The 12,200-nt window shown below is 47.0% G+C and overlaps 1 protein-coding gene across 5 annotated transcripts in view; it reads right to left on the bottom strand.

Moving 5' to 3' along the window:
- The window catches only part of ZMYM3 (zinc finger MYM-type containing 3), a 1,331,158-nt gene that overhangs the window by 385,667 nt on the left and 933,291 nt on the right, over nucleotides 1-12,200 (bottom strand). For all 5 annotated transcript variants that reach the window (XM_069612373.1, XM_069612372.1, XM_069612371.1 and 2 more), the window contains exon 17: nucleotides 11,969-12,143. In XM_069612373.1, the coding sequence (XP_069468474.1) occupies nucleotides 11,969-12,143 (175 nt within the window). The remainder of the gene's footprint in view (nucleotides 1-11,968; nucleotides 12,144-12,200) is intronic.

Below are 12,200 nucleotides of genomic sequence, written 5' to 3'. Positions count from 1 at the left end.
AGTTTATTTAGTTTCTATTTTGTTTTGAAGCATGCTAATTTTGTCTTGGAGAGCGTTCTGTATGTTAGTGCACCACAGAGTATCTTTAGTGCAGGTGTCAGGGGGTGGGGCAGGAGATTCTAACTCTTTCAATATGTTGACGAGTTCCTTAGTACTGGACTTAGCTTTAGTTACGCTGTTGTAGTTATCTTTTTTAGCTTGGCCAAAGGCTACCTTGTAGTTGAAGGAAGCTGCAGTGAAGTTGTCCTTATTTCCTAGGGTCGGGGTGCTCTTCCATAGTGTTTCAGAGATTTTCAGTTTCCTGAGAGACTTGAGGTGTGGGGTGTACCGAGTATTGAGGTGTGCGCGAGGTTTAGATTTACGTACTTTGAGTGGTGCCAATGAGTTAATAGCCTTGAGGATAGTGTGATTATACAAGTCAATTGATTGGTTGTTAGGAGAGACCGTTCAGAAATTAAACAAACTTTTCTTCTTTACCAAGGATTCCCAGCTTGACAACAGGGAATATTCATGAGCATTTGAATCCATGCCAGACCCCATGCTACAGAAATTAACCCTTTCCTGGAGGAAAGGTAAAGACATTCAGAGGTAAGAAGAGTCTCTCAGGGAGCCAGGACAGAATGTTAGTTGAGCAATATCTAGGGGAGCTGAAGATATTCTTTGCAGTTAAGTAAAAGTCTTGCACAAAGCTTTCAACAAGGTTTGTAGAAATAAGATCACTTGAAGGGCCACACGCTGGGAGGCTTGTTAGAGACAAAGTTGCAAGCAACTCTACCTCTACAAGGTTAACCCAGACCAGTTAACTGAGAACAAGTAAGGTTACACCATAAGAGGTCAGTCCTCTTAAACTTTACAGTACCTTTGATTAGAAGAAATGGATCCAGCTGGCTTCGGCTCCTGTGCAGCTCTGCAGATCCTGGTGTTCAGTCGTGGGGATAAGATGGAGGACTTCTGGGGACTCCAACACAATGGGAAGGTAGGCGGCAGCAAAGATCAAACTTCAATTCAGTAGCACTTCACGGTTTCAGCTCCTTGAGTCTCAGCAAATAGCACCACTGCGGACTCTCGGATACCACTATGGACTTTCCTTGCATCTGGGGTCCAGCACTCTGTTGAGGTGGCTCAGGGTTGGTCAGTCCTGCTTCAAGGGATCCGGGAGATTTCCCTGAAACACGGGTCCGACTTAAAAGCAATGCACTCAGTTTGGTGTTCCTCTCCCTAGCGCTTTGGTTCCAGCAGCAGAAGTACCATCATCTCCGAGAGGACGTCCAAACAAGTTAACTTTGGAGTTGATTGGTCCCACCAACTCCAGGGGATAAGTCGTCCTTGCAGGGGCTTCTCTAGTCTAAACAAATTCGGAGCTCCAGCACAGCAGCAGGGCTTCACTGGGCAAACCAACGGTCCAGGAGTTGCAGCTGGTGTCTCTTCCAAGTTATTCGGATTTCTTCAACCAGTGGTCGACTCTGCCCTCCAAGCCAAAAAGCCTAGTCTTTTATGCAAGTTTCGCCCATTAATTTCAGCCTAGCTGTCAATCACAGTAGGGTGGCTGTCCTTTTAGGACAGCTAGCCGGCCAATCACCTATTGGGTGCATTTCTGTAACCATAGGGAGTAAGCAAAGTAAGTTTCGGGCACCTCCCTCACTTGCTGCCAGTCACTCGGGAGCCAGAGGCGGGCGTCACTCGAGAATCCCGCCAAAGAAAAAACAAACGAAGGGACCAAACCCGATTTGGCGCGCACAGTAAGCAATTGCAGCCCGCGGTAAAAACACAATGGTAGTTAAAAGTAAACCACTACCACCAGCCATTAACTGTAGGAAGGGTAACATAAAAATGTTACATGAGAAAGGGGATACTAAGTAACCCCTCCAGCATCCTATGGTAAGATAGTGTGTGCTGGGTCTAGAAAGACAATTTAAGTAAAGTCAATTTCACTTCAGTGCTCTTGGAAACCACAGTTTCACCAAGAGAAGGTATTTAAACGTTTGGGAAATCAGACTGCCATGTACCACTGCACTAAAGGTGCTGTGTTACAATGGAAAGATGATTCCTATGGAGTTTGTCAGACTTCAAAGTCAAAAGAAACACAAAGTCTAAATCACATTTAAATACATGAGAATGGGAAAAAGACAACTCTCCATATAAGAAATTAAAAAGTCCTATAGTCCAGCAAAAGTGCTAGGTGTCTCGAAGGTAGGGAGAAATCTCAAAAATGTGCTCATTCCCTTCTAACTTGTCTCTAGGAAACACCTGGGGGGACAAGGTCGCTGGGCCCAGTGCCCATGTAGTCATCCCCATCGACGGCGTCGTTGCCGTCGCCGCCTCCAGCTGGCGTCTCCCAATCGTTTGCATAGTCAAAACGACTGTGGATGGTGTGGACGGAAAGTATCTCCTTCTCATCGGATGAAGAAATGTTCGTGCCCTGGAGTTCTTCTCTGCCCCTCCCACCCGCTCCTTTCGAGTCATGAAGGGTCGGTTCCAGGGTAATCTCCGGCATCCTCTTCTCCAGAGTCTTTTCTATTGGCTTGAACAGAAACTCTCGCCTGGCAGGGAGATACTCTGGCTCCCACCGGGCACCCTGTGAGGCCACCACCACCTCGATAGAGGAAGATTTGGCCTGGATCATCTGGGGCTTCATGGGCAGGTCAGCCATCTTGTCCTGCTTGGCCTTCTCCTTCATGGGCAGCTCAGACACTTTGCCCTGCTTGGCCATTTACGCTGTCTCCAGCAGCTTCCCAGGGGTAGCCGACTTCCTCTTGGACGAAGAGCTGGAGTAGAGGCTAGAGATTGAGGCCGATAGACGAATTCGCCCTGACGGCCGCAGGACCCGCTGGCTACTCCGGCGGAAGCAGACTCGCAGTGCTCCATGGATGGAGCACCCTCAAGGGACTAAGAAGCTTGCTCAAGTTGGCTGGAAGAGGCATGCCTGTGTGAATCACCCAGGGTAGAGACCCTGGTCTCTAGCCAAACCACCAATCGGACGGGTCGATACTTCATCGTGCGCTTGTTGAAGCCATGGCAGATCTAACAATCTTCTTTATGTGTCGGGATTAGAGAATACAGGCACTGGGATCGCTCGTCAAGCCGGTGCACAGTTTGAAGATGGGAGCTCTGTCGTCCTCCGACATGACCTGGCGCAGGCATGAAAACTTCTGGAAGCTTCCAAGAAGAAACACTCTACTTTCTGCCCTTGAGGGGCGATGAAAGATGCCGCAAAATGGGTCCACGTTAATCGGAAGGCTAAGCGATGGAGCACACAGGCTCAATTGATCTGAATACAGTTATCCAACCAAAAAAACACAGCTTGAAGAGCGAAAAGCAAGGACTCGCAAACATGAACGTGCGGTAAAAGTCTTAAGATGGCCAGACGAGGGGCTTAGGTAGAGGGTAGTCATTGGCTGGGGGCAGTAAGACAGAGCTCAGTGATTGGTTCATAGGAGAAAGACAGTTTAGAAAACGAAACTGAAACCATTTCTTTAACCGAGGATACCCAGCCTGACTAAAGGTAATATTCATGAGCATGTGAAACATGCCCGACCCCATGCTGGAGAAGCAATTAAATCTTACCTCCAAAACAGTTGACACTACTCAAGTGAACAGTTTGAGTAAAATTGCTTGGCCGACTCTGGACTACTCCCTGGAATCCCGGTCTACAAAGCAGAACTGTGTGAAGGTGTGAGTGGATCTCCACATAGCATCCATGCAGATGTCCAGCAGGGGCACACCAGACAGGAATGCCGTTGGTTCGCCAAACCGTTGACAGTGCGTGATGCAGCCGGAGAGCCACTTTGAAATGGAAGCCTTGGACAAGGCCTTACCATGGTTCACAGGACCAAAGATCACAAACAATTGTGAGGTCTTCCGAAAAAACTCTTTGTGCGTGTCATCAGGGTACGAGCAACGTCCAACGAGTGCAAGGGCTTTTCCGCCGGCTACCAAGGTTTTGGAAAAGAACGGTAACAAAGGCTTGTTGAGATGGAACTCCGACTAAACCATTGGCATGAAAGGGGTGCATACGCGGCACCACCCTCAATATGTGGAAAGTCAGGTATAGCTGCTTGCAGGATAGGGCCTGGATCTCACACCTACACTTCTTGTACAGGTAATGGCCACAATGAAAGCTGTTTTCCATACGAGGAACTTGAGTGGGACCTGATGCACAGGTTCGAAGGGGGCCCTCATCAGAACCACCGAGTTCCCACGCTGGTCGGCCCAAAGCAACGATCTTCCTGGAGACCTGGTATAACGGGAGATCGCCGCTAGATGCACCTTGATAGAAGTGTGCGCCAGTCCCGCCTTGGCCAACGACAACAAGTATGGAAGAATCTGCAGGGACATGATCCACAGAGGGGTGCTCTTCTGCGACCAGAACCATGTAGCAAAATGCTTCCACTTGTGACCGTAGCATTTAAGAGACAACAAAGCTCTGGGCTTGGCAAGGACCCCCTTGCAGTCCACAGGCATATTGTATCTTCCAAACTCTAGGGCTGCAGGAGCCAAGCCTTCCGGTTCAACGATTGTGATGCAGGATTGCACCGTCTCCTCTGGTGAGCCGATCCACAACCACCGGCTGCTTGACCGGAGGCAACACACATGGGCTGAGACAGTCCGGGTACTAAATCTGCCTCGGCTACACCGGGGCGAGGCGTATCATACTGCATCGGAACTGTGAGTTGATTAATAACTTGCAGGAGGAGAGCCAATGGAGGGCACGCGTACAAAAACAGGCCTTCCCACAGGAAGGAGAATGTGTCACCCATGCTCACCGGTTGGTGGAACCTGCTGGCGAACATCTGGCATTTGGAGTTTGCTGCCGTCGCAAACAGATCGACCTGGGGCCTGCCCCACCTGAAGATGAGGTCCACCTGGACCTGCCCAAGTTCCCACTCATGGCGCACGACTCCCTGCGGAGGGAGTCGGCGATGGTGTTCTTAACCAGCCAGGTGAAAGGGGACGAGGAACATTTATTGTCCAATGGCCCAGTGCCACAAGTCCTGCGCCTCTAAGGAGAGCGCTGGGAACCGAGTGCCCCCTGCTTTCTGTTGTAGACCATTGTGATGGTGTCAATGAAGATACTTGCCACTTTGCTCTTCAGAGACGTAAGGAATGACTTGTCCCAGAACACTGCCTGCTCCTCCAGGATACTGATGTGGAGATCCTTCTAGTACACCTATCATGGGCCTCTAGCGTTCAGATGCCCGGTGTAGGACCCCGTCTCCTCCCCCCAGCCTTCCAGGGAAGCATCTGTGGTGACAGTCTCCTGGTACGGGGGGCTTTGGAACCCTGTACCCCAGGTGATGGATTGAACACCCCACTACCATTTCCCTCCCTTCTTCATGAACTTGTTGGAGTGCCATCTATAGTTAAGCACTCACCTCTGTATGAAAATAAGTGGTGTTAACTAAGACTTATCTGATAAGTCTTAAGGGTTGTATATATTATAATAGTAACTGTGTTTAGAGTGTTTTACAATAAGAGTGCTGGAGTGTTTCAAACAGTGTGTTTTTAAATAAATAATTATATACTTTGATACCAAAGCTCTGGTCAGTGTTTGCTTGTATTATTGTGTCTAAGTGCCTATTGTGTATACTTTGAATACTGCCTAACTCTCTTGAAGGAAGTCTGACTGCTCAGCCACAGCTACCAGGTAAATCTGGGTGGTACAGACTGCTACCAAGTGGGTTTACTGCTAACACCTGTAGTCCTAAATCTTTTGCAGTGTTCCCAAAGGGAACTGTACAGGTTTCTGCCTAACAGCAGTATGACCCAGAGTACAGTGATTGGTTTAGAGAAATACAGTTTGTAAGTGAAACTATTCTTTATTTTACCGAGCATTCCTGGCTTGACGGGGAATATTCATGAGCATGACACTCTATGCCAAACACCATGCTGAAGAACTAGCTATCGCCCCTTTTCGCAGCATGGCCCGTACCTCTTCCAGGAGCTGATGGATGTGCTCCTCCTCATGGGTAATGGGAGCGATACGCGGACACCTGCGTTGAAACTCCAGGGTGTGTCTCTGGGCGAGACAAAGGTTTCCTGAAATCCAACTAGGGGCTTAGTAAAACGATTCAGCGGAGGCAGTACAAGACTCCAGTCTTAGTATAAGGCTGCACCACCTGAGTTCATGGTAGAGTAGACAGAGCAGCCAGGCTTATCTTAGGAGGCAGAGAGGGCTGTAGAATCAGTACAAAGGACATTGTAATGCAAATGGTCCAAAGAAACACAAACACAATGTATGTAAAAATAAAGGATTTATTTAAATACAGGTAGGCCTAGAGAAATCCAGGGACAAATAAGTACCATGACGCATTATATGTAATCACAATTATAAAAACACTATGCTTAAAGGTGCACAGACCAAAGCTTAAACCTTATTTGGAACACGTAACAGTAGTTCTAGGGCAGTCAAAACCTTTTCATACAGATTCAGCATAGGTCACACCTATTCTTGGGGAGTAAAAACCAATGGTTACTTTCACAATTACATTCAGTAATGCAAGGGCATTAGACCCTACCAGTTGTGCAATGACTCAGTAACAAATCACATAATCAGTCAACTGGACAGTATACATTTTGTGAATAGTGGAACACTTATTCCAGGTACAGTATGTTGGGCAAAGTTTGCATGCAGTACCCTCCGGGACCACAGGTGTAAGCAAAACCAGTTTTGGGTATAAGTCTGTACCACAAAATGTTTGGTAGCGAGCTGAGCAGCCAGGCTTATCTCAAGAGGGAATGTGAGCTTGTAATGAGGTTACACAGAGGTCTACAATTACAAGTATGTATTCAAACAGACTTGCACTCAAGGTTTCTTGGTAAAACACTTATTAATTGATTGCACAGTCAGTTAGAAAACATTCACTAATCGGAGGCAATCAATATCACACAAAAATATCCTACAATACTTCACACTAACTGGTTCTGAGCCATATAAACTACTATGAAGGAGGAGCAAAAAGGCATAAGTTAATAAAACTAATAGAGTTACTTTTAAACAGTGAAAATAGTTTGAGTTCACCAGAAGAGTTGTTCCAATGCAAGCGGTAGGCCAAAGTCAATTGGCTAGAGGCTTGTATAGGGAAAACCGGTTCTGGTAGTTAAACGGAAAAGTCTTTGCCATGGTTCTCAGAAGTAGTTCATAGAAGAAAGATTCATATGTGGGGTCACAAGCGGACTAGGCCTGCAAGTTGCCAAAGTTTCACTCACTTTCACAGTGAGAGGTAAGTTCTCTCGGTCGGGTTTTCACAGTACCTTCTTGTGAAGAAAAAGATGCAGCTGAAAACTTATGTCCCTGGAAGTTCCTGCAGATCTCGCTGTTCCTGAGCCTCAGTCATGGGGACAAGAGGGAGGATGTCAGGGGGCTCCTGCACTGCATGGGGACTGGTTGCAAAGCTAGCAAACTGGCAATTCTTCGATTCCGTTAGCTGCCTTCAAGCACACAAACTGGTATCCTTCTCCCTGGCTATGTTGTTTCCTGCAGCACTCAGAGGAAAATACAACCAGCGCCGAGAATGGTGTCCAGGTTGCTTACGAGTCGATAGGTCCCACCAACTCAAAGGGAGAAGTCGTCCTTGCAGGGCTTCTCTGTCGATGCGAACTAGGCATGCCTGAACGATTCCTAAATAAACTCCCAACAAATACAAAATGCAGCGGCCCGACTGCTCCTTAAACTACCTCGAAGAGAACATCACACCAGCGCTGAAAACGCTACGCTGGCTAACCATCAAACAGAGGATCAAGTTCAAATCAATGTGCATTACGCACAGAGCAATCCACGACCAAGGCACAGAGTTACTTAGAAGAAAAATAAAGCTACATCACACTACAAGGCCACTCAGATCCAGTAGCGACATCCTTTTGGAACCAAAATCATACATCAAAAGAAAACTCAAGAGGATCCTCTTTTCTCTCACCAAAAACCTGGAACGAACTACCAAAGAATATACGGAACACAAGATCACCTACAATTCAGGAAACTCCTCAAATCCTGGCATTTCACCCCATGAATAGAAAGAATGCCCATACGGGCATACACAGCAGAACTAGGCTGAGAGAGGAACCTATTCCCTAAGCCTTTGACCCTAATAGAGGTCAGGATATACCGATTTACAACAGATCCACTTATCAATTGACGATAGACCACCTAGAATCACACCAAGAATGACCACAGATCAATTGGGATGGAATGCAAGGTATGACCCATCAATAACACCGTGGCCCACATTTATTTGATAAAGCGCACCAAACCCTCGGGTAGCTGGGCGCAAAGTGACAAGTAGACTGGAAGCTTAGTTACAGAGTAAGTAGGTTACATAGGTACAGGCAGTATTCCAAATTACAGTTGCATTAGGTTACATAACGACTAGTGGACACATGCAAGTATAACATGATTAGGGTTAAGTGCTGCAGTGGTAATAGATACATTGAGGATGGTAGGGCCTGTCCGGCATTCGGTAACAGGTACAGTAATAATATGAGTTAGGAGTCATTGGTTCGTATCCAGGTGAGGATTTTCCGTCTAAAACTAGAGTAGGGATGATATCAGTTCTCAGATGGGGGTGGGGGGGGGGAGGGGGGAGGGAGTGGTGGGATAGGCGGGGGGGGGGGGGGTGGGGTCGGGTGGTTCCGTGCATTCAGGATTGCGTAGCTATGACCGGGAAGGTGGAGCAGACAGCGGTGGTGCGTTTAAATCTAGGGATCTCTAAGGTGTGGGCATTGGCAGATCTCATGGGGCGGGATGTACGTTTTTTGTGTATTCTTTCTGCAAGATATGGGGGTGCTATATTGTTCAGGCATTTAAAAGTTAGTGTGTGTTTTAAGGAGGATCCTATCGTTAATCTTAAGCCAGTGGACATCTCTCCTAAAAGAGGAAATGTGATCTCTAATCGGGATATTCAGGGCTGCTCTGAGGGCATTGTTTTGATGTCTTTGTAGTTTGTCAGTAATGTACTTATTGGTTTTACAATAGTCCAATCTGGATATTATAAGTGCATTGGCCAGGGTGGTGCAGCTAGTTTCCGCAAGAAAAGGTCTACAGGCCCGGATCAGTTTGCAGGTGTAGGCTGTTGTGGATGCAAGTGAGTTGACTTGCTTCTTAAGGGTAAGTGTGGAGTCAAGGTAGAAAACCAAAGTTTTAACTGTAGGCATCCCCTTGACGACGTTATTGTCAATGTTAAATGAGGCATAGCTGGGATTGAGTTTAAGGGCCATCTCTGAGCCTAGGATCAGTAACTCTGGCCGTCGTTCAGGCAGAGGCCATGTGATGCATTTATGGCTGAACGATGAGGTATATCTTATTTACTAAAGCAGAGTCTTCCCAAAAGTTGCCCGAAAGGGGAATGAGGATCTGGGTGTCGTTTGCATAATTAGTGTAGATGACGCCTAGTCTATCCAACCTGTCAAACAGGGGCTTAGTAAAAATGTTATATATGGTAGGTGAGACATGATCCCTGAGGTACCCTGCAGATTTGTATCGGGTCAGCCGAGGCTGAGGGGAGAAGACTCATTGTACGGTTAGCTAGGAAGGACCGAACCCAAGCTATGGCTTCACTTGAGAAATGGGCAGCAGACCTGAGGTGGTTGCATAACACTGCGTGATCCACCAGGTCAAAGGCTGCAGACAGATCAAGGAGGAGTAGCATAGCCGATTTCCCGTTGTCATTCAACTCGTCAATTTGGATCTAATTTTGTTTTTTGAGCAGTGGGAGCACCCAAGATTCTGTAAGATTATTGGGCAATGAGTTAGTCTTGAAGGAGGCATTAATAAGCTTTGAGCTAAAAGGGGCTAAGTCTCTAGCTGCATCCTTTATAATTTGGACCGGACATGTGTCTCCTTTGCAGCTTGAGGGTTTGAGAGAGAGTATCAGCAATGGACCACCAACAGTAAATAGATAGGAAGACGGGAATGACAATATAACACTGCTATCTAACTAGGGGATAATGGTCGCCCTACCGGGTGTACTAGGCACAAATAATTTAGCTGGGAACCAGCCACGCCATTGCCCTAGAAACTAGACAGTCAGGAAAGAAAGAAAGAATATACCCACCCAGGAGGACAACCGGACACAAAACAAATCTACAAGGATTGAGAGACCAATAACCCACTAACCAAAACCTCACATTTCTGCATACTTAACTCACACAACCACTTCTCACAGCAAACCGCATATACTTCACCACACCGCAACAACAATCAACACATAGATGGCAACAACAGCACGCAAGGACCCGCTTCGATCCTATTTGCACACCCAAGCTCAGCGCACAGTGAAAACCGATCTGAAGCTGCCAACAGTACACCACCTCTCACTTTCCTACGGTCTCTTCACCCACTAACCTCACCTCTTTGTTTACAGATAATAAACCGGTCAGATAGCACAGCAAGTAGAGTGCTTGCTTTGACATCGGTGCAGAGTCTGCTGACGAAGGTTCGAATCCGGCAGCGCCAATCTCAGCCTTTCATCCTTACGAGGTCGATAAATGAGCACCACACACGTGGGTAATAATAAGCAGCACTCAGATACCTGAGGGTTCGTAGCACTATATAAATTCTAAATTATTATTATTATTAGATCCGCCTGAGCGCCGGGAGACCAACTGTTGGTGACGGTGCGCTATATGAATACCTTTAACTTTCACATGTACACAAACACAAAATGTACAACTCGCCACATAGAAAAACTGAAATTAAGATCAGCGGGTAGACGGCACTTTTCCCCCAACGCACTCCCTTGACTGCACACGCTATGGCCACCATACTCCACCACAGTAAAAAACCTTGGATGCACTATTGACTCAGACCTGACACCATCACGTCAACTTTCCAACAAAATCCTGCTACCTACACATAGGCATTCTCAGACGTATCTGACCTGACCTTCCCACAGTCGCCTCGATCGGGACCATCGCCTTCTCAAGATCTGACTATGCTAACATGCTATACCTGGGAGCCCCGGCATCACAGCTAAGGAAATTCCAATGGGTACAAAAAACTGCAGCAAGGCTCCTTGTTGCCCTAGAGTACACAACACACCCACACTCCGGCACCTTCAATTGCAGCAGATCGGGCAACTATCCACCTTTAAGGCAATATGCATCACCCACCGAACACTGCACAACACAGGACCAGAATATCTGCAACACTAACTCACAACCTACAGAACCAACCAAAAACAGATCCGGCACAGCTCTCATTCCTCGTCATCTCAGTCGTAAAATCTATCAGTATGGGGGGGGGGGGATCTTTGCCAGTTTAAGCTCCGACTATCCGGAACTCTATTCCATTTGGCATCCGCCTCCTAAAGAGTCACCTCGCTTTCCAGATGGTTGTGAAGACCAGGCCCTTCCCCTCTGCATCCTGACTGACCTAGTCCACCTCCTGGGTGAACTATCACCCCCCCCCCCCCCAACCACAAAAGGAAGGTGGGAGCGCCCGAGTAGTCACCTGAGGGGACAAGGCAGTACCTAGCCTGTAGCGTTGTTAGGCCATACCAATGGCAGTAGGCGCTTTACAAATGTTATATAACATAACAATAACGATGAAGCAGCCATGGCAAGTGCCATTGTGGAAAATGTTTTTTCCCCAATGGAGATAGTGTGCATTCCTTGACAAATTACTTGTAGTGGTGTTTCCCACTATACAAACAGCCTTCATTTTGAGAAAGTGAATGGGACCAAGTACACTTTAGCGTGCCAAAATAAAGTTTTATTTAAGGCCAGGAGTATTGTTTCACCAAAGATAAGGGCAAGTAGGCCAGGGGTCGGATAAGCAATACCAGAGATACAAGGGGAAGTGCCTGGGGTAGCAGTTGGCACCCCAAATATCCAAGAAACAGGACATGTCCATGTTTTGAACAATGAGAAGGTTACTATGAGCAGGATAGGCATTGGCAGATTAGTTACATTACACCACAGTAACACTGATCATCTAGCTTTTCACAAGCAATTATAAACCCATACTTGCTCTTACCACACAAGTCCTCAGAGGTTTTGTCAAGTTCCTCAGCCTCTGCTATCATCTCAGCCATAGCAAGGATGTCTGCCTCCAGTGGATTAGATGGTATCTTCCCCTTTAACTCTTCAATCGCCTCCACAATCTTATCAGTGTTTTCCAGAGTAGTAGGCAGAAACATTGGCACAGGCACCTGCCAATAAACCAGTTACATATCAAATGGAGGTAGGACATATTACACAGGGAACAT

The sequence above is a fragment of the Ambystoma mexicanum genome, chromosome 5p (genome assembly GCF_040938575.1).
Source record: "Ambystoma mexicanum isolate Mex_15411 chromosome 5p, UKY_AmexF1_1, whole genome shotgun sequence".
Lineage (NCBI taxonomy): Eukaryota > Metazoa > Chordata > Amphibia > Caudata > Ambystomatidae > Ambystoma > Ambystoma mexicanum.
This window is presented reverse-complemented; position numbering and strand designations above follow the sequence as displayed.